This window comes from Peromyscus maniculatus, chromosome 11 (genome assembly GCF_049852395.1).
Source record: "Peromyscus maniculatus bairdii isolate BWxNUB_F1_BW_parent chromosome 11, HU_Pman_BW_mat_3.1, whole genome shotgun sequence".
NCBI classification, from domain to species: domain Eukaryota; kingdom Metazoa; phylum Chordata; class Mammalia; order Rodentia; family Cricetidae; genus Peromyscus; species Peromyscus maniculatus.
In genome coordinates, this window is record NC_134862.1 from 69414107 (window position 1) to 69441098 (window position 26992).

General features: G+C 38.9%; 1 protein-coding gene across 17 annotated transcripts in view; it reads right to left on the reverse strand.

The window, feature by feature from the left end:
* Positions 1-26992, reverse strand: part of Rabgap1l (RAB GTPase activating protein 1 like) — a 566460-nt gene that overhangs the window by 98661 nt on the left and 440807 nt on the right. For 2 of the 17 annotated variants that reach the window (XM_076547803.1, XM_042258410.2), the window contains exons 1-2: positions 4162-4300; positions 2377-3107 (exon numbers count right to left, since the gene is read on the reverse strand). The exons of 12 other annotated variants lie outside the window; for them this stretch is intronic. In XM_076547803.1, coding sequence (XP_076403918.1) covers positions 2377-2487 — 111 coding nt within the window. In that variant the 5' untranslated portion in view covers positions 2488-3107; positions 4162-4300. Of the gene's footprint in view, positions 1-2376; positions 4134-4161; positions 4301-26992 lie in introns of those variants that run through there. 3 more of the 17 variants (XM_076547804.1, XM_076547805.1, XM_042258408.2) reach the window with 3 other exon arrangements.

Consider the following 26992-nt stretch of genomic DNA (forward strand, 5'->3'; position numbering starts at 1 on the left):
GGTCCTCTGATCTTTACATGCATCCCAGCACCCCCCCACACACACACACAAAATAAATTAAATGTAATTTTTATTTTTGAGACAGGGTCTCACTGTGTAGCCCTGCTGTACTAGAACCTCCTGTGTATATGAAGCTGGCCTTGAACTTACACTGAAGCCTGTCTCTGCCTCCTGAGTACTGGCATTAAAGTCATGTGCTAACATGTCTGGTTAAAATGGAATTTTTATTTAAGATTTTGATATAGAAAGCAATATTCTATGCCTTTTATATGAAGTTTTCTGTATCAGTGACCAAATTCTACATCAAATATCCATAAATTCCCTACACGGAATTTTTATTTAAGATTTTGATATAGAAAGCAATATTCTATGCCTTTTATATCAAGTTTTCTGTATCAGTGACCAAATTCTACATCAAATATCCATAAATTCCCTACACGTGGAAGTGATTCTTGAAAAGTGCATTTAGATTCAATCATGCAGTCATTCACATTTGCATTTTTACTCTCCCTGCATATCCTGCCCTCCCTCCAAACACATGATTACAATGTCCAGTTTTGTTGAGCAGTGAGATGCTCCCTATGACTCAGGAGCTGTTATCTCTTCAGCTCCTCTGTCCTCTCCACTTACACTCTGCTGGACTGTTTCCTTGCTTGTCTTTGTGATGCTAAGGATCAAAGCCAAAGTGGTTAACATGACCAGCAGGTACTCTGTGGCTGAGCTACACGCACTGCTCACATCTGTTTTTGTTTCTTCTCCCCTTTGGTCTGGAGAACTTCTTTAAGTTTTTAAAGAGTCTTTTTGTTGTTGTTGTTTCGAGACAGGGTTTCTCTGTGTAGGTTTGGTGCCTGTCCTGGATCTCGCTCTGTAGACCAGGCTAGCCTCAAACTCACAGATCTGCCTGGCTCTGCCTCCTGAGTGCTGAGATTAAAGGCGTGCGCCACCACTGCCTGGCTCTAGGACTTTATCTTGACTCGGCATATATATTTCAGTAGGCAATGAAGTTCACAAAATGTATATAATTATAAAAAGAGAAATTGTGGGGCTGGAGAGATGGCTCAATGGTTAAGAGCATTTGCTGTTTTTTCTAAGGACCCAGGCTTGATTCCCAGCACCCACATGTTTGCTCACAGCTGTCCATAGTTCCAGGGAGTCCAGTACCTTCTTCTGACTTCCCTGAGCACCAGGCACGTACATGGTATACAGACATACATGCGGACAGAACACTTACATAAAATAAAATAATATAAAAAGAAAATTAATAAATATTTAAAATAAAATTAATAAATAAAACAAGCAATTGGCCAGATCATTCTCTTCATAAACATCCCCCAGAAGTATATTATGATTTTGTTTTTGCTTTCATCCACCTACTTTTTAAGATGCAGCTAGAAAACATGATGGACAAGGAGAGTCTAGAGAAGCTCTATGCACTCTCACCTAGATGCTATTATCAACAACGCCAGCTTTCTTCTATAACACCAATCCCTCTACTGGGTCCTCTAGAATTTTTTCATGATTCTTCAATTATGTCTAAGTTACTATTTTAAAATAATCATATTGTCTTACAAAAATTAAATAAACCCATTAATATCATTAAATAACTAATCAATGGCCAATTCTTCCCTCCTCCTCCATTATTCTATTTTTTTTTTAAATACTTAGATCAGCGGCTAAACAACGTTGAAACATTGCATCTGGTTGATAAGGCCTTTAAGTCTCTTGGAATCAATCCAGAATTTGACCCATTATCTTTTTCATGGTAATTTACTACTTGGAAAAACAAGCAAACTTTTAGTATTCTTGTGCCTTAAAACAGAGAAGTGGGTTTTCACACTGGCGAGATCTAACTGTTAGATCTAACTTTTCATTCTGTTGCTGCCATACATTGCTAAACATAGTAAAGAAAGCAGGCACAGGCACAGTTAGGAGAATCTGCTTGCGAGACACAAATCCCTGAGTGAGCCTCACTGCCCACCGAAAAGACGGAACAGCAAACACTATAAAAACATATTTTTCTATCATGCCAGAATGCACACACTAAGACAATAAACAGAAAGATAAAAAATAAAACCTTGTTACAAATATTAAATCACAATAAACTTCTCCAAGAAGTCAATTTGTTCTACTTCTCCTTGGAGGTAATTAAGACCTGAAAGCTAACAGACTATTGACATATAACAACAGTGTTTATTTATTCAACGAAACCCCCCCCCCCCCCCCCGAAAGCCTGTAGACCTTACTGTAGCCTGTAACACAAAGTCAACAGTGGTGCTTCTCTCTACTTCACAGGAACCTACCCCTCTCTCACTATGGAATGTGACCATCATGTTACAGAAAGAGGAGCCCCAGTGTAGTGTGCAAGGAGCCACCTACCATGGACCTGGGTTTGCTGATGGCCACCAGGCTAGTGAGGAAGTCTTCATCATGCAGCTGGCTGAAAACATGGGCGTCATAGGCTACCATAATGGAGATTTCTTCCATCATCTTGCCAGCTGCTGCTCCTTACAGCTCCAGACCAGACTATCCAGGGAAAAACTCCTACGGCAGCTCAGTGCCAGTGCACACACCCACCTGAGATCCAGGGGCTGAGTGTCAAAATCCAGAGAGAAAAAGAGAGAAAGAAAAAAAGAACAGGCAGCTGCTATCGCAGGCTTGCCTAGCAATTTACCCCTAGTGGAAAACTCGAGATGGTCTCTTATCTATGCAGGAAGTATACACCATAAACACCTTCTGCATTCTCAACACAGCACATGGAGAAATTCGGGTTTGGGAAATCTTTAAACTTCAAAAAACAGAAATAAAAAGAAGTTTCCTAACTAGAAATATCCTATATGAAACTCCCCCAAAACAAAAGTTTATGTTAGGTCCTTGGTAATTAAAATATTTTCAAATACTTAATCTTCTTACTTCATTGTTATTTACATGAAGATTCTTCATGGAAAAAAGATTTTTCTTAAAGAAATCAGTGCTTATTTTTTCTTATTCTTAGAAAATATAAAAATGACTATTATTATTTCTCAGAATTTATAGAACTCTTGGTGCAGTAAAAATTTATCTCCTGAAGTCTGAAGAGGGAATAAAGAATCCTTTTCTCCTGAGTATTTCTGTTAAAAAGAATAAAAAAGTACCAAAATATAAAAATGCAACAATTCATTTGGGACAATAATACCAACTGATAATACTTTTCCTTTCTCCCACTAAAAAATACAAATATCTGATGTAATTCTGAAAGAAACATGAGGGTCTCTCATTTATAAACTGTTTTTATCCCCCTTAATAAATATTCTTCTTCTTTTTATATATAAAGTTAGAGGTTTCTTTTAATTACTCAAACCAGCTGACAGTTACAATCTATCTGTTCCTTAGTTACCACAAGTGGTTTTTTGAGGACAGCTGGAGATAGTAAAAAAGACAGGCTTTATGTGTCAAGAAGAAAAGTTCCCTAAAGCCCCAAGATGTTTAACACATGCTTATTCCATGTACTGGACAAAGACGACAGGTACAGTTCCTCCAAAACCCGCTACCTGATTCCTGTAGCTGCCAACTGTTAATGGCACTACAATACTGAGAAGTATTTTTGTTAGTATTGGACATCAGTTTGGTGATGTCTCTTTAAAATAACGAAATACTGCTCTGTGTTGGAGTCTTTAAGTTTCATCACCAATACCAGGATTATGTTATTTAAATTCACTGGCTTGTGAGAAATTGGGTAAATATAACTCAGAATGAAATATAATGTCTATTTTCCCTAAAAATTTTCATCTTCCATAGATTAGCATGATTACTGGTATATTGTGCCATTTAAATATGACTAGGAAGTTCTGCAACTTTTGTCAGCATTCTGTATTAAAAGCTCTTGTTCACAGAGGGGCAAACTTCCCTGGATAGGAAACGACCGAGTCTAATAGGCTTACTTACATAGAAAATGCAATATCTTAAATAAATTCTCATGATTAAAAAGCTTCAAGCTGTGTTTGACCCTTACAGGAGCCGGTAAAGCATTTCTACTTCATTTCCCCCCCACAATGCAGCTTTGTATTTAGAGCATTATTTTCATTAAGAATTTCCCAGTATATTTATCTTAAAGATGACTAGCCAAGTAAAAATTAAATGATAATCAGGACTCAAGGCATCATAAATTATCTGGGCAGTTCATACCTTTTAAATTCCTTTTTATCTTTTCAGTAGTATTTTGAAAGCTACTGTGAACCTCTTCATATATTCATTGGCGCCAGAAGACTTGAGATTTATCTGCTTGCAGTGCGGCTCTCTAGATGTGAAAGCCTGAGCAATTGCTTTCGTACTTTCCTTTCTGCAGTGACTCAGTGCTTCCACCCTCTGATATCTGAATAGGTGCGCTGACAAAGACACCTGTTGTGAAAGGTAACCAAACTACTTCCCATCATGCCTTTCTTCCTGCTGGCAACCGCCCAGGGGCAAACAGGAATTATAACCTCATTTGAGCAGTCCCTTCTGTGCCCAGCGAGAGCTCTTTTAGAGAAACAATAGGTAATCTTCTTGGGTAAGAACACTTAAATCCCAAGAAAAAAAGCACACAGGGAAAACAACAGAGCACAGCACCTTAAAGGTGCTGCATATTAAATCAATAAGATCCAGGGTATCAATATGCATTCAAAAACAGATTTAGAAAAACAACCAAAGGTTGTAAAATAGTTTTAACTTTACAGAAATGAAAGGTGGTTTTCTCAGATAAACAATTCAATAAGGTCTTAACTTACTTCCTTGAAGAATCTTCTAATAGCTACAAAGGCTAGAGTATTATTGACATTTCATTTCTAAATCAAAAATTTCCTCCATTTCCACCTTAGTGCTTAGATTTGCTTGAGCAACAACTAACTAGGATTTCTAACCTCCTCTTCCCCCTCCTCCTTCTTCTTTATTTTATTTTGCTGTTCTTAAATATTTCTTAAAATACACATTCCGGATCTTGGGAGGAAACTAAGTTTTTCTTTACATAAACAAAAAGCATTCTCTTCAAGAACCAATGATGCTAGAAAAAACACGTTCCTATACTGATTTTGTTCTCTTTTCCCATACATTTTCTACTGTCTCTAAAGAGTTCTGCTAACACCCTCCCAAACTTCAGTAGCCTTTGTTCACTGTCATGTTTCTATCTAGCCTTTTACTTTCACAAGACATCCTTGTCACACATCCACCTGCCCACTGGGGACTGAAATCCACTGGATCCTCTCCCGAGTTCCTACAGTTCTGAACGTCACAGCAGAAATGCACTGGGAGAAATGCAGTGGGGTAGAGAATTACCTGTGACCAAAGGCTACGGCAAGTACGGAGGACACCACCGCTTAGCAACGCTGTGTATCTACAGGGAGCAGAAACCAAGGCTCTCCAGGCAAACCCAAGTCCCCAGTTCAAACTGGAGCCAGCTAGCTGTCTGTCCCAGCACAAGTCATTTAAACTTAGCTAGGTTTCAGTTTCCTCTTGGTCATGTAAAGTGAGAGGGACAGACTAGATTAGTGGTTTCCCCAGCAAAGGAAAGCAAAAGCACTGTGTCTTGTTTCCTTCCACTAAATGGGCTAAGTGGGGGATTTCAAGAGAGAATGCCCTTTTAATCTGTATCAGAGTAAAAAGTGAAGGGTAACATGAAATCTAGGTTTTAAGAAAGTCCCCAGAGTTGCTATGTGTTTCAATTAATGCAGTCTACTTTGCAGCTAACTTGAGATTTTCTAATATCAAGTCTTCTTACCATGAAAAGGAGATTTAATGAAAAAACAATTTTGACATGTTCAGAGTCTTTCTGCTCAGAACCAGAGTAACTAAAATATAATTTGAAAGTTTTTCCAGATGTTTTGATATTTTTTAAAAGATTAAAATTTAATCACCAAACTTTTTTAAAAAAAAATTAACACACAAAAAAATGGTTTTCATTATGGCTTTCAATACACATATCATTATGTTTTTTTTTATCACGCCCCTCCCCCACTGCCAACCACACCACTCCTGCCCAGCTTTTGCTGGTCTCTTTTCTTCCCACTGTTTGCTTTCATATCACACTATTCCATTATCCTTTTTCTCCTTTCTTCCCTCTCCCTTAAAATCTCCCTCCTCCTCACAGTCCTTTCTACTTTCATAATCACTTGCCCACATGTATGTACAGATGTTTCTACATGCACATGCATATACACAGATTTCAATCTGGAATGGTTTCCTGCCATGGTTTTAAATGCTGTTTGAAGATGGTACACTGAGGGGGATAATTTGTTCTAGGGGTGGTTATCACCAAGTCATCTTTCTAAAACTATACTTTTTAAACAAAGCCACACGTGTTTCCTACTAAATAAGTTTGAGTTGAATAACATATCCTGGCCTCCAAGAACATCTATTCTGAAATGTCCCATTTAGAATCAGGAACAGCCAAAATGAAAATTAGGAGAAACCTGAATATGATGACCCTTTTCTAGTCTGTGTTCTCTCCAAACACAGCCCAGCAAGAGTTCTATTGTGAAAACAGCTCTTTGTTATCCACCAAGAAGCAAACGCATTAAAAATGATCCCACCTCACAAGGAAGTCCTCTCACCTCATGAGAGTGGCTGCAAAGACTTCTGTGTCTCAGGTTCTACCTGCTGAACACGCTCATCATGACAGCCATAAAGTCAGGTCCAATGGAAAGGAGAGCAAAATCATCCAGGCAGAAATACAGCCCAGAGGGCAGAGGTTTGAGTGCTCATGCGCACAAGCAAAGCCCTGAAGGAACCGCTGCTCCTGCCTAGTGACCCTCACCCCACTTTCAAGCACACCCCCACACTTGGTTTCAACAGGGATTAGGTGTTCAGGATTAAATGTTAAGGATCTCCCAACACAAAATGCCACAGGGCTGATATAGAAAGAGAGGTAAAATGATGAGTTCTTTTGTTAATCACCAAAACCCAGTATTTCTATCTATACTTAGGAGCGCACATTGCACATCCCAAGTGCTGCAAGTCTAGAACAAAAGATACAAACAATGTGAATGAGAAATGCTAGAAAGAAACAAGAGAGCTTCCTTGAGTACTAAAAATTTCAAATAGTCCGCTGACACCAGTGGAAAACTACAAGGACAAAGGGAAGAGAAACCTTAGTTCCCTTTAACATTATTCAAAGATAAAGAAAACCATTATTCTTGTGTTGAATTCCAGCCATTCAGCTCATTATCTTTCCTATCTTTGCTAGCAACTGCTAAGCAAATCTAAAACCTCAGCAAACATAGAAAACCAACTCCATGGCATTAGTGAGAAAAGAAAACCAGGGGACATAAATACCTGCCTGACAAGCTCACTGGATACTCTACTGCCTCGTTTGCATCTTACCACAATGAAAGGGTGAGTCCAGAGGAGGAAAGAATGTCCCTAACCAATTAAAACACTAAAATCCACAGCAAATACATCCAAATTAAACTTGACCTAACCATGACAAGTTACCTTGCTAAGTGTAGTTACACTTGCTAAGTGACCCTAGGCATTCACTGATATTTGCTATTATTGCTATTATTCCAAATGAAGGTTATTTCAGACCCACCATAGCCCTTTGACAACTGATTTCTACTTACAAATGACTTACCTTAGTTTCTAAAGCATTCAATGACTTAATATGCTTTACTAGCAGCCAAAACAAACCACTTTCAGTGTTGTACTGCATCAGTTTTTTCCCACAAGACTGGAAGACTGGAAGGGGTTGGGCTAGGGGACATGGGCTTCATTGGGTGCTCACTGGTCTCTGGCTTTCTTGCAGCCTGGATGTCTCCCTTTCTAAACAAAAACCCCAAGACAAACAAAATATATAAATTAATAGTATTGCTATAAATACCAATAGTGAGTTATGCTCAGTAGAAATTAAGAAAGTTATTTCATTTATGGTAACTACATGTGCTGGCTAGTTTTTTGTCAAATGGACACAAGTTAGAGACTTCTGGGAAAAGAGAACCTCAAATGAGAGAATGCCCTCCACAAGACTGGCCTGAAGGCAAAGCCTGTTGGTCATTTTCTTGATTAATGATTGATGTAGGAGAGCCCAGACCATTGTGGAAGGTGCTACCCCAAGCAGGTAGTCCTGGGCTGTATGAGAAATAAGACCAAGTATGACATGAAGGAGCAAGCCAGTAAGCAGCATTCCTCCATGGCCTGGGCTTCAGTTTCTGCTTCTGGGTTCCTGCCTTGAGTCCCTTCCCTGACCTCCCTTTGTAATGGATTGTGGCCTTGCAGTGAAGTTGAAATAAATCTTTTCCTAACCAAGTTGCTTTTGGTCACATGTTTTTATCACAGAAACAGACATTCTGCCAGGATACTATTATACAATACAATAAAATAAAACATCTAGGAATAAAGTTAACCAAAGAAGGAAAGAGCTCTATAATGAAAACTCTAAAACACTGATGAAAAAAATTGAAGGCATCTAGCTCTCTTAAGTTAGAAGAATAACATTGTTAAATGTTCATACTACTCAAAGAGATTTCCAGATTCAATGTTCATAATTCCTATGAAGATACAAATGGCATTCTATAAAGAACTAGACAAAAACAATTCTAGATGTGTATGCAAATACACACACACACACACACACACACACACACACACACACACACACACACACTCCTGAATAGCAAAAGCAATTTTGAGAGAAAAGAGCAAACAAGGACGCTTACCACAGCACTATTCACAATAACCAAGAATGGAATCAACTAATCAACTTAAGTGTCCATCAACTGATGAGTGAATAAACAAAATGGAGAACATAGGCACAATGGAATACTAATCAGCCATAAAAAGAAATAAATCTGTTATTTGTGATCACAAAGCAGGAACTAGATATCAGCAGGCTAAATAAATAAGCCAGGCACAGAAAGACAAAGTACCATGTGATTTTACTTGAATGTTGAATTTACAAAATCTGATCTCATGAAAGCTGAGAGGAGAATGGTGGTTATTAGACTGGGGACAGGAGTCAAGAGGGTTTGGGAAAGGTTGTTCAATGGGCACTAAGTAAGGTAAAATGTAGAGGTACTGGGTGCTACTATACAACAGGTGACAATAGATAATTATCTACCATGTATTTCAAAAAGCTAGAGTCAAGATTTCAAATATTATCACCATAAAAGAGTGATAAATGGAGACCGGAGAGATGGTTCAGCAGTTACCACTGGTTACTCCTCCAAAGAGCCTGGGTTCAATCCCCAGCATCCACATGGAGGTTCACAGCTATCTGTAACTCTAGTTCCTGGGGATCCAACGCCTTTCTTTGGCCTCTGTGTAGGTAGCATGCAATCAAAATACCCATATACATAAAAAATAAAATAAAATTTAAAAAAGAAATGATAAATATTTAAGATCACATATTTAACCTGATTTAGAAATTATACAATGTATCTGGCTATAGTGGTGCACCCCTTTAATCTCATCACCCAGGGAGCAGAAGCAGGTAGACCTAGCTCCATGAGTTCAAGACCATTCTGGTCTACCTAGTGAGTTCCAGGTTAGCTGGATCTGGAATCAAAGCCAGACCAGCTATAGTGAGACTAGAATTTCAAAACAAAATAAAAACAACATTCAATGTATATGTGTATCGAAACATCACATTTTACAATTAATACAATTAATATAATTTTTAGAAATTAATTTTAAAACTTAAAGAAAAACATCCAAGAAGACAAAAAAAAAATGTTGTATACACTTCACCTGGGCAGTACAATAAAGTCAATCCTGTTGGTAGAGGTGTGGATGAGCCAGCCCTGAAGCTGTAAGCATGGCAGAGCTATTATTATGCATCTTTCTTATGGTGGCATGGATAGGGGAGAGATGCCTCCTTGCATCAACACCTGAGGCAGGTAGAAGAGCTGCCCAGGAGGTCCTAAGAACAGGAGAGCTGTTCTTGCCCCTCATCAGCTGCAGCACTTCAGAGTGGCCCCTACACCTCGACTGGGCAAAACAGTAGAGCTGGCCCTGAAGGTGTAGGTGTAGGAAATCCAACCATGAGGATGTGAAAGTCAGGAGAATTGGCCCCACCCCTTGCTCACTGCTGCAAGGGGTGAACTATCCAGGGAAACGCTGGAGAGCCTACCCTGGTGCCAAAGACAGGAGAGCTGGCGGGCTGACCAATCCTGCAACTACCAAGGCCCCAATGATTCTTTGCCATGAATGCCTGCACATAAAGATGTATGGATAAACGGGTTTACTGTGTGACTCACTGTGTCATACTGCAGCTTCCATGATGAGATTTTCCCCTTGTTCCTCCCCACCCCTTTTTTCTCTTAAATTTTATTTTGTTTTAGTTTTTGGAGGGGGAGGGGGTTATGGGTAGAATCGGGAGGCATGATGTGAAAGACACAAAGAATAAAAAAAAAAAAAAGGTGTTGTATAGCAATCCTATACCAGTTCTCCTTGGGAAACGTACTCTTGTAGCCACTGCAGTATTAGAGAGCATTCTGATAACTGACATGAACCCTGTTAGCAATGACTGACACACATAAGAGGTGATGGAAGGTAACAGCGCAGTGAGAATCAGTCTCCCATTGTTCCTTATCTTCTCTAGTTTCCTGCCTACAAGCTAACAGAGTTTAATCAATTACTTTTTATTAAATTGAGCAATTGTGACAAGAACAGGGAACAAAGAAAGCATCTGCTGCATAATGATATTCATCTGTTATAACCTGATCAACAAAACACCATTACTATGGGCTATCATGTGGAAATAAATCATCCTTCTTTATAATTGTATTGTAATAAGGCTTTCCACTGTTCATTTGTATCTCAGAGTCAGAAGAAACATCCTGTGAGATAGTTTAGCACCTCAACTTATCCTGAAGCCTAACAGAATAACAAAACTATTAATTCACTCCTTTTCTGAGACAACAAGGAGTTTGGGTTAGGGGTAGGTAGCTAGAGGGAAGGGAGAAGAAAAACATACTTAACTGTGGGCCTGGCGAAATCCAGTGACATGAACTCTGCTCACTGTCACACAATACATGAGGCTGGTTTCATTATCCTCACTTTAAGAGGCGTTTGAGGTCATATCATTAGTAAGTCAGGACGAAAACTGAAGTATGACAGAAAAGCTCAAGGATTTTTCCTGTCTATATCAGGTTCATCACAAGATGGAAGAAGACAGGTACATTTAATTTGTACTTGTTTTTTGTTTGTTCTTTTTTTGTTTCATTTTGTTTTGTTCTTGAGACAGGGTTTCACCATGTAGCCTTGGCCTAGAACTTGCTATATAGATCAGCTGGCAGGCTTCCTGCCACTGCCTACAGAGTGCAGGTATTAACAGCACACACCATCATGCCAGATTTTTTTGTTTGCATGTTTTATTTTTTGTCTTTTTTATTGTTATTATTATTAAATTTCTCTTTAAAAATCAAAGTTTTTGAATGTGATTTGTGTGTGTGTATTGCCTGCATGTATGTGCATCACATACATGTCTAGTGCCCACAGAGGCCAGAAGAAGGTGACAGATCCCCTGAAACCAGAGTTACAGATGGCTGTGAGCTGCTATGTGGGTACTGGGAATCGAACCCAGATCCACTGGAAGAGCAGCTAGTGCTCTTAATTACTAAGCCATCTCTCCAGCTCCTACTGTTTGTTTCAATTAATTTAAAAATAATTTTTAAGCTGGGTATGGTGGCACATGCATTTAATCACAGCACTTGAGGAGGCAGAGGCAGGCAGATCTCTGCCAAACTGGTCTACAAAGTGAGTTCCAGGACAGCCCAGGGCTATTACATAAAGAAATCCTGTTTCAGAAAAAAAATTAATATTTGTTCCTTTTATTTTATATATAAGCATTTTGCCTGCATATATGCATGTGCACTACATGTGTGCTTGGTGCATGCAGAGGTCAGAAGATGGCACTGGATCCCCTGGAACTGGAATTATGGATAGCACTGGAACCACTGGGTACTGGGAACTGAACCTGGGCCCTCTGCAAGAGCAACAGGTGCACTTAACTGCTGAACCAGCTCTTCTGCCCTCAGTTCATTTTTCAATAGTATACTTCTTGAAACAAATGTTTGCATTTCCAAAACTGCATTTGTCTATTTCTCTTCTCTTATTATTTTGCTCTTACTATATCATTATATACTTAAAATGTGAACTGAAAACACCTGTCCAATAGTGTTATTTATATGGCATTGCCAAGTACAAAAAAAAGGCAGCAGACAAGCTATCCATTTCCTCTCAAGTTACTGATGAACATATGCCGTCAGTCTGTTGTAGTAGAAAGTGTTTTGATTGCAGTGGATTCTCTGAATGGACTGTTGGTAGTGTTAAAACAGAACAAAGCAAAAACAAAACAAACAAACAAAAGGCAGGCAGATCTCTGAGTTCAAGGCCAGCCTGGTTTACAGAGCTACTCCCCCCCCCCCCCCGCCCTTTTTAAATATTGATTAATTATGTATACAGTGTTCTGCCTGCATGTATGCCTACATGCCAGAAGAGGGCACCAGATCTCATTATGGATGGTTGAGAGCCACCATGTGGCTGCTGGGAATTGAACTCAGAACTTCTGGAAGAGCAGCCAGTGTTCTTAACCTCTGAGCCATCTCTCCAGGCCCAGAACTAGTTCCAGGCCAGCCAGGACTACACAGAAAAACTCTGTCTCAAAAAAAAACAAAATAAAAAAAACAAAACAAACAACAAAAAAGTCAGTCAATTGCCTAAGGAAAAAGATATATATATTGTTTAAAGATTTATTTTTAGCATTTATTTGTTTGTTTGTTTGTGTGTGTGTGTGTGTGTGTGTGTGTGTGTGTGTGTGTGTGTGTGTGCGCGCGCGCGCATGTGCGCGTGCCTGCCTGAGTACATGCACTACATGTACACAAGTACCCAAAGTACCTAAGGCTGGCTTTGAATTTCTGGTTCTCCTACCTCCATTTCCCAAGTACTGGGATTATAATCCATGATACCCAATGCTGGAACATATACAGATATATAAAAAGATGAGAAAAAGGAAGTTTAAACTGTTTGAACCCTAGTAGGTTAACACATCTATTTATCTTTTAATAAGTATATCTTTGTCCCTCTCTTTTAAACATAAATATCCCCTAAAAGATTATTTTTGTTGTAAACTCTTGGGCACATATGCATTCTTCTTTTCTTTTCTTTATTTTTTGCAGGGCTGGGTATCATACCAAAGACTTCATGCACACTAGGCAAACATTCTATCACTGAGCTACACTCCCAGCTCATATATTGCATTTCTATCAGATAATATGTCTTTAAAATTAACTCCAACTATCCTACATTATTCTTTTATACAAGGTTGACAATATAAATGAGATGTGTACACAGTTTTATGGTCTTAAAGATTGCAGTTTATAAATGAGTCCTATACTAGCTAATTGTAGATAAACTATTCTATTATTTAAAATTACTAGAGCTACCAATAATTTAATATTGCTTTAAAAAGCACATATTTTTTTGTGTGTTAGGATAATGTCTTACTGAAGACATTCCATTAACAACAACAACAACAACAACAACAACAACAACAAAAACCACACCTCTGATATGTGTTGAGGGTAATTAACTACTATGCAAAATGATATCCCAGGAGCTTTGCCTATTAAAGAAAATAAGGTATAAATACTTGAATCACTTGAATACAATCACCTGAATTGTAAAATACAATTGTGAAGCAGCCATTCTGTGAAGGAGCTTCATTTCAAATCAAAAGTTCTCTTTGCAAACACAGACTCGTGTCTTTTGAGGAGACCTCTTAGCACTATGGATAGAGATTGCACTCTACTTAATATTTCGATACTAGCCCTATTTAATATTTAATAGGTCTATTTAATATTTCCATACTAGCCATATTTAACTTCACAAAAATCGAAGAAGACAAAGGGAGCAGTGAGCAAACTTGATAAGATCTTGTTTTTACTGCTGGGCAACTGAATAGAAACAGAATGAGGAAAACAGAATTAAGATTTAGATAATGCTTATGCTTTGTAGGAAACAGTAGGAGGACCTGATTCTTTGACAGGTAAACATGCTCTGGCTCTTTGGGGCCTGAAAGAATATGCAGTAATAGCATCACCTCTGCCTAAGCTCTAAACACTAAGATACTTCTGTTAAATCAAATACTCCAAAACAGCCATTACAAGGAACAACCATTACTTCAATGTAGTCACTAATTCCTTCTCCTAATACCTTCATATATGTCTTCTAACAACAAAGCAGCTTAGCACTTGAAGGAAAAACTACAGAATCCTATTCATAATGAATTAGTGTTTCCTTACTCAGCATATTGCCACTGAGGCTATACTCTTAGGAATGATGGAAAGCAAGGCTGAAGGGAGAAAAGAGATGCTCACATTTTATATGCTTCCTTTTGGTTTGTTTTGGTTTGATAGAAATAATCTACCTATAAATTAGCTACTAATAAAAATCAGAAATTAGAAGAAATTAAAAGTCAAATGATTTCCTCTTGGTTTTGATGTTTAACACACAGTAAATATATAAATTTCATGTAAAGAAGTCTTCTAAGACTCTACCAATGGTACAGATCTATTAGTCATTTTAGTGGTTGGTAAGCAACATTCCCTTCTATAGGACTAAAGTGCATGGAATTATCAGGCTTCCCAGAAAAGACAAGTTGAATGAAAAGGTAAGGAATAGCAGAAAAGAACAAAGCATTAACTTAGAAATTAGGTTGTAAGTTTAGTGGCTTTAGCTAGAATAGCTAAGCATGAGGTTTTCTGCTGGTAGCAAATGAGATGCTTCTTCAGCAAATCAAGATTATAATTTTATTGAAACAGTGATCATAACACCTTATTCTCAAAGCCTGGTTATATTGAATACCTCAAACTAACTGAGATCAAGACACTATAATTACTACTACTGACCACCATCTCCACGGATCGCTTCTCAAATGTATAAGTTTCAGTGTATGCTACAGGCTTGGTTTGTACTTAAAAAAATACTGGGTCTGTAGGAATGACTCAGCAGTTAAGAGCACTGCCTGCTATTCCAGGGCACCCAGGTTTGATTCCTAGCACCCACATGGTGACTTATAACTGTCAATAACTGCAGTCCCAGGATATGTGACATCCTCTTCTGGCCTGTTTGGGCAACAGACATGTGGTATACAGAAATACATATAGGCAAGGCAACAACAACAGCAGCAACAAAACCACACATGTAAAATAAATAAATAAACTAAAAATACTATTGTAAATGAAGATCCAGCTATAGCTCCATAATATAGCACACAAACTACTGTATCTTTAGTCTTTGATAAGAGCACAAAGAGTACACAATGGGGAAGGACAGTTCCTTCCAATAACTACTGGGAAAACTGGACACTTACACATGTGTAAGAGACTAAATGCAGACTTGCATTCCATCATAAAAATTAACTTGAGGTGATGGAGAGATGGCTCACTGGTCAAGAACATTGCTGCTTTTGCAGAGGAAAAGGCTCAATTCCCACCATGCACATGGTATCTAACAACTGTCTGTATCTCCAGTTCCAGGGAATCTGACACCTTCTTCTGAACTCTCCGGGCATCAAACACATAGATGGTACACATACATATATGTAGGCAAAATGCCCATATACATAAAATAAAATAATCCATAAAAACTAGTTTGAAATGGATTAAAGGTTATAGTAAAACTTGTGAGTCACAAAGCTTGTGACAGAAAACAATGTGATGAAGTTCTTCATACTGGTTCTGCTCCCCCCCCTTTTTTAGATAACACAAAGTAAAAATAATAACAACAACAACAACAACAATAATAATAATCAGACCACACCCAACTAGAAAGTTTCTACACAGCAAGAGAAATAATTAACAAGATGAAAGGAAGTAAGGGAATGGGAAAAATATTTTCAAATCATGTATCTAATGGGAGGTTATTAATCAAAATACGTTAGAAATGTGTATAATTCAATAGTCAACAAGCAAACAAACAGAATGACTCAAATGGAAAAATGGCAAATAATCTACATGGAAACCTTCCAAAAGAACAGTGGATCACCAGAGAAATGGAAGTCAAAAATCTACAACTACTGTTGTTAAAATTAAAACAGCTTCTATGGGAAAAAAAAAAAAAAAAAAAGGATAGCCAGTGCATCTCCCAACACTCAGAGACAGAGACAGGAAAACTTCTGAGGTCTAGGACAGTCAAAGCTACATGGTGAAGTCTCAAAAAACAACAAAAAATGACAAGTAGTGGTGAGGGTATGGGGAAAATGAGCCTTATCCACTGCTGGGATGTACATCTTCACAATCATGGAAAACAGCATGAAGGTTCCTCAAAAAAAGCTATTAAGAGAAATGTTCTTTGGTCTCGCAATCCCATCCCTGAGGAAGTCAGCATCCTTTACTTGGTAGGGTTTTGTTTTTGTCATTTTATTTATTTATTTATTTTTGAGACAAAGTCTCACTATTTAGCATTGGCTAGCCTACCACTTACTATGTAGACTAGGCTGGACTTGAACTCTCACAAAGATCTACCTCCCCAGTGCTAGCATTAAAGACATGCTCCCCATCTGTGCCCCATGAGCTCAGTATCTTGAAGGGATATCCACACTTCTAAGTTCATTGAAACATTATTCACAATAGCCAAGAATCAAGTTGATTGTCAGTTAATGGGTGGCTGCATGTAGGACATGTGGTATTTGTTTATATATGTAAATGGAATATTAATCCATTAAAAAAGAAAACTGCCATTTGAAAAAAACTAGATGACCCTGGAGGACATTATGCTAAATGAAGTAAGCTACCACAAAGAAAAAATACTATCTGATATCAGTTACATGTATAATGTAAGAATGTCAAATTCATAGAAGTCTGGTTGCCAGGTTTTGAGGGCAGGAGTCAATAGGGAGATGTTGGTCAAAGGGCACAAACTCTCAGTTATGACCTAGTCTTCTCCTACATCCCAAGTGCTGAGATTATAGGCATGTGCCATCATGCTAGTCTGAATGGTTAAATTCTGAGGATGTAAAGTACAGTATGGTGATTATCAATGGAACTACATTGTATATTGAAATTGTCAGAACAGATACTGTTTTTTTTTTTTTTTTTACCATGTATGCATGCGTGTGTGTTTATGTGCCTGAGTACAGGAATGCTACAGCAAATGTATGAGGATCAAAAAACCCTGGGTGTCAGTCTTCTGAATGAGATCTCATGATCAGTGCTGAGTGCACCAGGCAAGCTGCCTGTGAGCTTCTGGAGTTCTCCTGCCTTGGCCTCCTACCCCACCAGAGGAGCACTGAGATTACAGTGCTACTGTCCCGCTTTATGTGAGTTCCAAGGATCTGAACTCAGGTCCTCATCCTTTAATGACAAGTGCTTTATCCCAGGAGCTACCTTCCCAGCCTTCCTCTTCCTCTTTTTGAGACAGGGTCTTGCTTTGGACCACCCCCAAGCTGGTATGAAGCTCCATATGCCAGGTTGTCTGGCCTTGACCTCACAATCCTCCTAACTCAGCCTCCCTCATGATGGAATTATAGGCATATGCCACTATGCCTAGCTATTTCACTTTTTATTATTGTATTGTATGGTACCAGGGAACAATTCCCAGCCACCTTATTCACTAAATGAATTCCTCCTCATGTTCCCCTACCTCCATACAAATAGTGGGGATTGAACCCAGGGTACTATGCATAGCAGACAAGCATTGAGCTATATCCTCAAACTTTTTTTTTTCTTAAGATTTTAAGACATGGTATCACTGAGTTTCCTAGGTTGGCCCTGAGGTTACACCATCCTTCTGCCTCAGCCTCTAGAGCAGTTGGGGTTACAGGTATGAGCAACCAGGGCCAGCTTTCCTCAAGTATTTTTTAAAGTCTACACTGAATAAAATGTAATGGAAAACTAGCTGAAGCCAGCTTTTACAAATGATCGCAGAGATGTCTTACATGAAAAGCATCCTCACGGGAAAGAGTGTTTTGTTTCTGGCATGTAATTGGGCTTGTGTTCTATAATCAATATGCCATGTGAGCCTCTTACTTTAAGACAGCAGCATAGTAGAGAAGCCAAATCTACTTACACTTACTTTGACACTACTTTAAAATGCACTGCTATGTAGGAAATTTCTATTTATGATAAAAATTACTCAATCTGTGTGTATGGTGCTGGGAATCAAATTTGGCGCTTCACATGTTCTGGGCAACTTCTCATCTACAGAGCTATGTCACCAGCCATACTCAAATTATTCCAAGTGAACTGCTTAGATGGGACACTTGTTAGCAGATGGAAGGATGTTCTAGGTGCTTTTCTACTTTGTTTTCCCATAGTAATCATGCCTCTGACCAAAGCAAATTTTGTTGTGAAGGTCTAATTGTCTGGGTAAGAGTGAAAGTCAGAGTCAACAAGCAGTAATAATGACATACATATAGGTACAAGGTTTTATTGATCCTTATTTTCACAACCTATCACAATTTTTATCAATGAGCTATAGCAATAATATAAAATTTATTTATATCATGAAAATACATGTAATTTGTCTACATATATGGGGGTGGGAGGGAAATCCCAAACACCTTTTCAAAAAATCTCCTTTTCAATCATATGTTTTTAAGGATTTTGACTTGAACCTTTCTTTTCAAAGCCTTATGTCATTTAAATCTCTCTCTCAAGAGTTTTGTCTTAAGTATAAAAAACAAAGCTGCAGAGGTAGAATTTGGGAATTGAAGAAATGACTGATGAAGTTTAGATTCATGTGATAAAAGAACTGGACAAGTTCTCTGACATCCTCTAACTCAACTGCTTATATCACAGTTTCCAAATCACAGAGCTGCTGTGGCAAACTTCAGATGGGAGCCGGCCAGCCTTGTTGACTCTTAAGGCCCCAAGGAAAGCTAAAACAGCATGACTTGCTTTTGGATTGTGTATAGGATAGTTATTTATTTATTTATTTATTTATTTTTTTGAGACAGGATTTCTCTGTGTAGTTATGGTACCTGTCCAGGAACTCACTCTGTAGACCAGGCTGGCCTCGAACTCACAGAGATCTGCCTGGCTCCGCCTCCAAGTGCTGGGATTAAAGTCGTGCACCACCACTGCCCGCCTTGACAGTTATTCTTAATGTTGTTCCTACAGTCACTCCATAGAGCACAGCTAAACTCCTGGTGAGGAGAGACTAGTGGGGCCATCAGAGTGTGTACACATAGCTATCCTGGGTCATTCTTCCTGTACACTGCAGAATGAAGCAAGATATGGCTGTTCTCTACTACCACAGAACATAAGGTCTAGGCTTAATGGTAACTGAGACCTTATACTGAATACATAAAATCAGGCTTCTTTTAAAAATATGATTTTATATTTATATTCTCTTATTGAAAATATTGCAGGTAAAATATTCTAGAAAAAAAAAGGCTGAACTAAGAAAGGAAAATAAATGATTTTATAGGATGTTGAGGTGAGGGGTGCCCTTACACTGAGTCTGCTAAAGTAATACTTTTGTCAATTTTTTAAAAGGCTTCTTTTTATTAAAATTCTTTTAATTTTATGTAGGTGTGTATGCTCCTGCATGTGTGGAGGCCAGAGGTGTTGGATCCCCTGGGGCTGGAGTTGCTACAGATGGTTGTGAGCTGTCTCTTGTGGGTGCTGGAAACTGAATTAGGTGGGTTTTCTGAAAAAGCAGCAAGTGCGCTTAAACAATGGGCCATCTCTCCAGGCAGAAGCCTTCATTTTTAAAAGGCAGGAAGTTTTATTTCAAATCACTGGTGGAATCTATGAATATGTTGCTCATTTCCTGGTTGCATAGGCCATTAAGGGTCTAATCTATTTCCTGAGCTGAAAGTAGCTAATGGAAAATATTAGAACAGTAATCATCAGGTGAGATGGGCATTTGGCATCTATTCCCCCAAAACATGCCTTGGTCATAATTCCCTTTGGCAGTGTATATGGCTTCTAAAGGAATCATCTTACTTTTAACAATGAAAGGTCCCTGCTTAATAAAACATGGTAGCTCCCTTCCCCTAGTGTTTTAGCAATAAGAGTACTCTTATGTAAGGTTGTTTAGCTTCCCTACAAGTATACTGTTTCTTTCCCAACAAGCAATTCATTCATGAGTCAATGGCAGGGAGGGAGCACGTGGTCCATGTCTGAACCATGACAAACCCTGAGATTGATGTGGGATGGAAATATGGGGCAGGAGAAATGGCTCAGTGTGTAAAGACTTGCTAAATAGGCATGAGGACCTGAGTTTGAGTCACAGTATCCATGTAAAAAGCATGTCATAGGAGGTATCACTGAGTGAGTGTCAGGGCATGTGTGGCAGGCAGGAGAATCCTGAAGGCTTACTGGTCATCTAGTTGTGCTGAAACAGCTTTGAGATTCTCTATATTTTTGTTGTTGTTGTTGTTGTTGTTGTTGTTGTTGTTGTTGTTGTTGTTTTGAGACAGGGTTTCTCTGTGTAGCCCTGGCTGTCCTCGAACTCAGAGATCCACCTACCTCTGCCTCCCAAGTGCTGGGATTAATGGCACAGCCACTGCCACCATCACCTGAGATTCCCTATCCTAAACATGCAGAATGATAAAGGAGGACACCTGACATCCACTTCTGGCTTCCATATGCATATGCATGTGTACATATATGACACACACAGAGAGACAGGATGTATAATGTGCCTCCTTTTTATAATACTGCCCCAAAGCACAGGCTTCTGTGAAAAATTCAACTACAACACGACAGTCACTGTCCTTTCCAGGGTCTTATCCCCAAGACTATCTTTGGTGACTGCATGTCACGGAGTAGCAAACCCAACACATCTGAGATAGGCTGGGGGGTTCAGATAGCACCTGGCTTTGTAGTTGACCTAGGAAAAACACCATTCAGAAGACAGACATGCGAGAGGAAAATTCCAAATGTGGCTGGGTACCAAGTATCACAGGGAGTCATCAATATCACCCCCCTCTGCTCAGCAAAGTTCAACTGGCACCCCTGGAAACTATCTACCAGAGCCAGGGCTGGGCACTGGAGCAACGCTGGCCTTTGAATGGTCTTAGGAACACAACTCTCAGGAGCTCACTTCACACACCTATCCAAGGAGACACCCCTATTTTTGAAACTGAACCCACTGGGTTTAATTTCTTTTAAGCCATTATCTACAAAGCATGACCTAAACAGAAGACACAGATCAGTGCAAGGTAGAGTATGACAGATAAAATGATTACTGGTCTTTAAACACCAGCTGTCTTTCTTTCAAGTAGCATTCTTATATAATATAAATTATTGCCCTTTCATACTGCGATCTCAATTAGTGATAAAGACATTTTATGTGTTGGCATACAGCATTAAGATAACCTTTACTACTGTAAATGTCTCAATCTACAACAGAATTATCCATGATACTGTTAGTGAATTAACACTGTCACTATTATTTTACTATTTCTATATTTTGTGTAGTCTTCACTTTTTACTATAGCTTTGAAGCAATCTTCACCTTTAAGTTTTATTTCCCAGATTGGATCTTGTTTAACATTAAAGATACAATCTATGCTTTTTTTTGTTCTTAGTTTTAATGTTATTTGAATGAGTCTTCATTGAGCCCTATGCCAGGCTTCTTCTTTAAGTATACATACTCAAGACTTGGGACGTTCCTGTGGACACTATTGGTTTTGCTTCTCTGAGAATTTTGTCATCTTTGCCTGAGATACACAGCTATGAGCATCTTTCTCAACTGCACTTCTCTGCCCTTTGACACATTATGAAGTCTGGGGCTGTATATATCTCCTACTCTCTTTGAAGACAAATGAGGACTATATTCTTTCTGTTTTGTTCTCCTAGCACATCTGTGTGATTTTGTGGTGGTATTGTGTTCCCCAAAATATTGTGTACCCTAATAAATTTATCTGAGGTCAGAGAACAGACACCACTAGATACAAAGGCTAGAAAATGGTGGCACTCACACCTTTAATCCTAGCATTCCAGAGATAGAAATCCCTCTGGATCTCTGTGAGTTCAAGGCCACATTAGAAACAGCCAGGCATGGTGACTCACGCCTTTAATCCCAGGAAGCAAACCTTTAATCCCAGGGAGTGGTGGTAGAAAGCAGAAAGGTATATAAGGCGTGAGGACCAGAAACTAGAAGCATTTGGCTGGTTAAGCATTCAGCTGGTTAAGCTTTCAGGCTTTGAAGCAGCACAATTCAGTTGGGATTCATTCTGGATGAGGACTCAGAGGCTTCAGTCTGAGGAAACAGGACCAGCTGAGGAACTGGTGAGGTGAGATAGCTGTGGCTTGTTCTGTCTCTCTGACCTTCCAGTATTCACACCCCAATAACTGGCCTCGGGTTTGATTTTATTAATAAGAACTTTTAAGATTCATGCTACATGATTCTGAAGGGAGAAGAATGATGTTCCATTTTTTGCCACTTAGAAATCAGAAGCTGGAATTTGTTTCTGGCAAGTCGCCTCACAATCTTACATTACCCTCTTTGACTGAAGGGTGGGCTCTTCTGTACCCTGCTGATATGCTTGATAACAATATATTCTAATCCTTAGTATTCAAAATAAGGAAGGTAGTTTCTTTTTTGAAATTTTAAAATCACATTTATTTATTCATTGTGTATGTGTGCATCCATGTGTGCATCAGGACATGAGTATGGCTATCAAAGGACAGCTTGTGTAAGTTGGTTCTTTCCTTCCATTATGTGGGTCCTGGGGATTCAAACTAGGGTTGTCAGGTTTGGTAGCAAGTGCCTTTACCCGCTGACCCATCTCACCAGTCCAGCAGTTTCTTTTGTATACCTCAGGTTGGCCTTGAAGTTATGATATTCCTGCCTCAACCTCCCAAAGGCTAGTATGGTGGACATATCTAGCCCAGCAGCTAAGGAAGGCAGTTTCTAAACTGTTCCTTTCAAATTATTTCATACTCTTATCTATGATACCTTTTTCTCCTTCTATAGCTTGGTCTGCCTAAAAGCATTCATCCATCTAGACAAAAGAACCAAGCTGACTCCAAGAAGTTTTATTTACAAGGAAAAAAAAACTACTCTAGTAATGAGTTTAATTTTTCTCCATTTATTTATTTATTTATTTATTTATTTATTTATTTATTTATTTATTTATTTATTCATTCATTTTGTGTGTATGGGGGTGGTAAGGTAGGCACATCCACACCTACCATGCCTATCTATTCGTATGTGTGGAGGCCAGAGGACAATTTATAGAACTCAATTCTCTCCTGTAATCATGTGGGTTCCTGGCATGGACCTCAGCCATCAGGCTCGGTAGTAAGGCAAGGCCTTCAGCCACTGAGCCATCTACCTGGACCTCTAGTACATTCTTAACTCATCCTCAGCTAGGGAGGCCCTATTAACCTTTTGGGACTTAACTTTAAAATGCCACCTTTTCAGAAAAGTTTTTTTCTTCATTTCTTAATCTAAATTAGATTACATTATTCTTTTTCTCTGTTAACAACCTCCTCTTTCCCTTCTGTCTATCATGATTTGTAATAGTACACGCTGTTTTTGTGTTATATGTCCTTTTTGTTACCCTGCAAACTTCAGGAAAACGGGAATGTCTTCTGTTATGATCATTGCCAAGCAGAATGCCAACTGGAGTAGTAGGATATAATAAACATTAAATACTAACTAATGAAGAATAAGTTATATAACAACACAACCTTGCTGCATTAGAGTAGTTTTAAATACATTAAGTGATTGATAAACACTGGTAATATTAAACAAATATGAAAAACTGACTTTTTTCTACAATTATGCACTGCAGACTTAGATAAATACAAACAAAAGTCTGAGAGAGGCTTGAATCAGATGCTGGAACTACATGGCCTAGAACTAAAATTTGGCTCTGTTATTTATTAGTCAAGTAGCTTTTGCTAGGGATTTAACATTCCATGCCAATCTATAAAACTGTGTCAGTGAGACTACCCACTTTAGGACATTATTTTGGTGATTACATGATAAATATATTAGGCTTCCAAAAAAGCAGGATATAACTGATGTGTTCTCATTACAAAGTTAGTGCTAAATAATACAGTACCTTCAACAAAAACAACCGTTGTTTCCTATTGCCAACTGTATTCATCTCCAAACTAAAAATACATTAGACACTCTCATGTGTCCACTCCAACTCCTCATTCTCCTACACCAGGCCCTGGATTAGTTTAAGGTAAAAATCATCAGGGACTAGAGAGACAGCTCAGTTGGTAACATGTCTCATGTGCAAACATGAGGACCTGAGTTTGACACCCCGAATCCATGTGAAAAGCTGGTTAGCTGCTGTATGTTTGTAATCTGAGGGCTGGGGGGTGGCGGGGGGGGGGAGGAGGAGGCAAGTGTACTTTTTAGCCAAACAGACTAGTCTAATTGGTGAGTTCCAGGCCAATGACACATTCTGTTTCAAAAAACAAGGTGGCTAGCTCCTGCGGAATAATACCCAAGGTTGTCCTCTAGCTTGCACATGCATACATATGCAAGCATGCATAACCACACATGCACACATATATGCATACATACATATATACTCAAGAAACAAAAGTCACTAAAATAACCAGGCTATTCTCAAGTTCACCATGAAGCCAAGAATGACCAAGTTAAACTTCTTCTGCCTCTATTCCCATGTGCTGGGATCACAGGCATGCACCACTACTCCTGATTTATGTAGTGGTAGGGATCTAGCCTAGGGCTTCATGCATACTAGGCTAAATCATCTATCAAATGAGTTACATCTATAGGCCCTAATTTCATTTTTATTTCACTTTTCTATAGCATACAAGGCTAGGATGCTATTCAGTATTGCACATGAAGGTTTTTATGATTATTTCCATCAGGATTTTCAGAAAAAAATTACCCCGATCTTACTAAAAGGCAAACAATCTATCGTTTCAGGGAAAATTTGAAGCTCAAGATTCTTCATATCTTACAAACAGGATTTGTTAAGTAAATAAGTATAAACACGTAGTAGGTGGGCTTCCTTTACATATCTACTATGGTAGATGTTAGATCAGACATACAATCTAAGAAAGGCAAGATAGAACTGCAATCCCTTGCAACAAGACAGACTGACTCAAAACCATTATAGAAATATTAGATGCTAAATTCTATATATTTCCTTCTGCAATGCTTCTTGCCTATACAACTCTTATGTAATTTTCACAGCAATCTTCTTTATCATCTCCATTTTTACAGAAGAGAAAACTGAAATGGTGAGCCTAAGAGATCTGTCAGAGCTGGTAAATGGGAAAACTAAGACTTGAATTCCACTAATATGGCTTTAGAAAAATACATTCTAAACCCTCATGGGGTTTCATGGAGAACTGCAGTCAGAATAAATAACAGTCTGGGTTCCCAGAGGGAACAGCACATGATCTGGTCTTAAAAAATAAATGGGTTTACTTGACCACATGGCTTTGGGAAGAAATAGAAAAATAATTGAGCCAGCACTTCACATATCTGCTTAGCTTAATTAATTCTAACAACCTCCTGTGTGTCTGGCATTGGCCTTATTTCACAATTAGGAGCTCATCATGTTCAAGGAGATTCAGTAACTTCCTCGGGATCCCTTAGTCAGTAAGAACTAGAGACAGCATCAAACCTTGATGGGTCTGTCTCCAAGAACTCTGCAGAAGGAAGCATTCTAGGCAGAAGAGCCAGTGTGTGACAAGAGCAGGGCATCATGGTATGGACTGAGAGTAAACATGCTGAGCAGAATGGTGTGAGGAGATATCCTTCAGACAATGGGACTCAAGTTTTCTCTGCCCTGAGGAGTGATTAGATGAGTTTCCCACCTTGGGCTGGGGGTACCCCTTAGTTGGAGAGAACCTGCCTAATGTGCACACAGGAGGTAGTATGTAGAGAAAACTGGAGGACACAGGAAGTAAAGGCAAAGATGAGTACAAGACAGCTAACAGAGTCCAGACAAAAATGTCAGCAGCCTGAAATGATAAATTCTGAATGTTCCCAAATAATCTCACTCCGTCAGACAGCCTTCTTCAAAACCTCCCCTTCTGTGGATAATATCTGCCACAAACTTTTAAAAAACAATGGCTATCCTAAAAATGGGCAAAACATTTTATTCAAACCATGTTCTTGCTTAAAGTACCCATCCTGTTAAAATACGCTTTCTTCTTCCACTGGACATTATGTGAAGACATTTACTTGTACAATTCATTGCCTCTCTTTTAGGCAAAGAATGGAATGGGGGGGGTGAGTTTGTATGAGGTATTCTGTACTGTAAGTTTATGTAGGAAAGTCGCACTAGTACAGGGCACTGAGGTAAATTAGAACTTTCAGCTAACACGTACACCAGCTGAAATTCTTTGCCAAACAAGTGGGCTGAGAGGAGTGGGGGTAGAGTTGTTAAAAAATGTAGGATCTTTCAGATAATCTGAGGGTATGAGAGAAAATTGGAGAACTTGTGTATGCTGACAAAAATAGTTAACTTCCACGTGTTAGCAGATATTGGAAGTACAGCTGAGAGCTGTTAAGTAAGACTCATGCTCAGATACAGAGAATACATTCAGCAAAACCAAGAAGGCATTTATATTCAACTGACTATGAAAAGAAGACGACTACAGGCAAATTTATGTGTTGAAGCCATAACTCCCCAGGGTGTCTGAATGTATTTGAACATAAAGTCTTTACCGAGGAATTAAATTCAAACAAGGTGTTTCCTACTTTAAAGTGTTCTGGTAAAAAGAGGTTAGGACACAGGACACACAGACAAGAGGAGATCATGTGAAAGTTCAAAAAGGTGACCACTGTGTGCCACTGAGAGAGTCCTCTCCAAAACCAATTCTGATGATCCCTTGATCTTAGGCATCTAGTCTCCAGGGCTTTAGGAAAATAAACTTCTGTTGCCTGAGACTCCCAGGCTGCGTAAAATTCTTGTTATGGCCATCATAGCAAAAGCAAAGGCTACAGACACAAAAATGGTAGCTGTCAGACATCAGAAACTGAGGGAGAGATGGAGAGATGGAGGGAAGTGAAAAGAGAGAGAAAGAAAAGGTACAGAGGAGGGAGGAAAAGAGAGAAAGGGAGGGGAGAACTTTTCTCTTTAGTG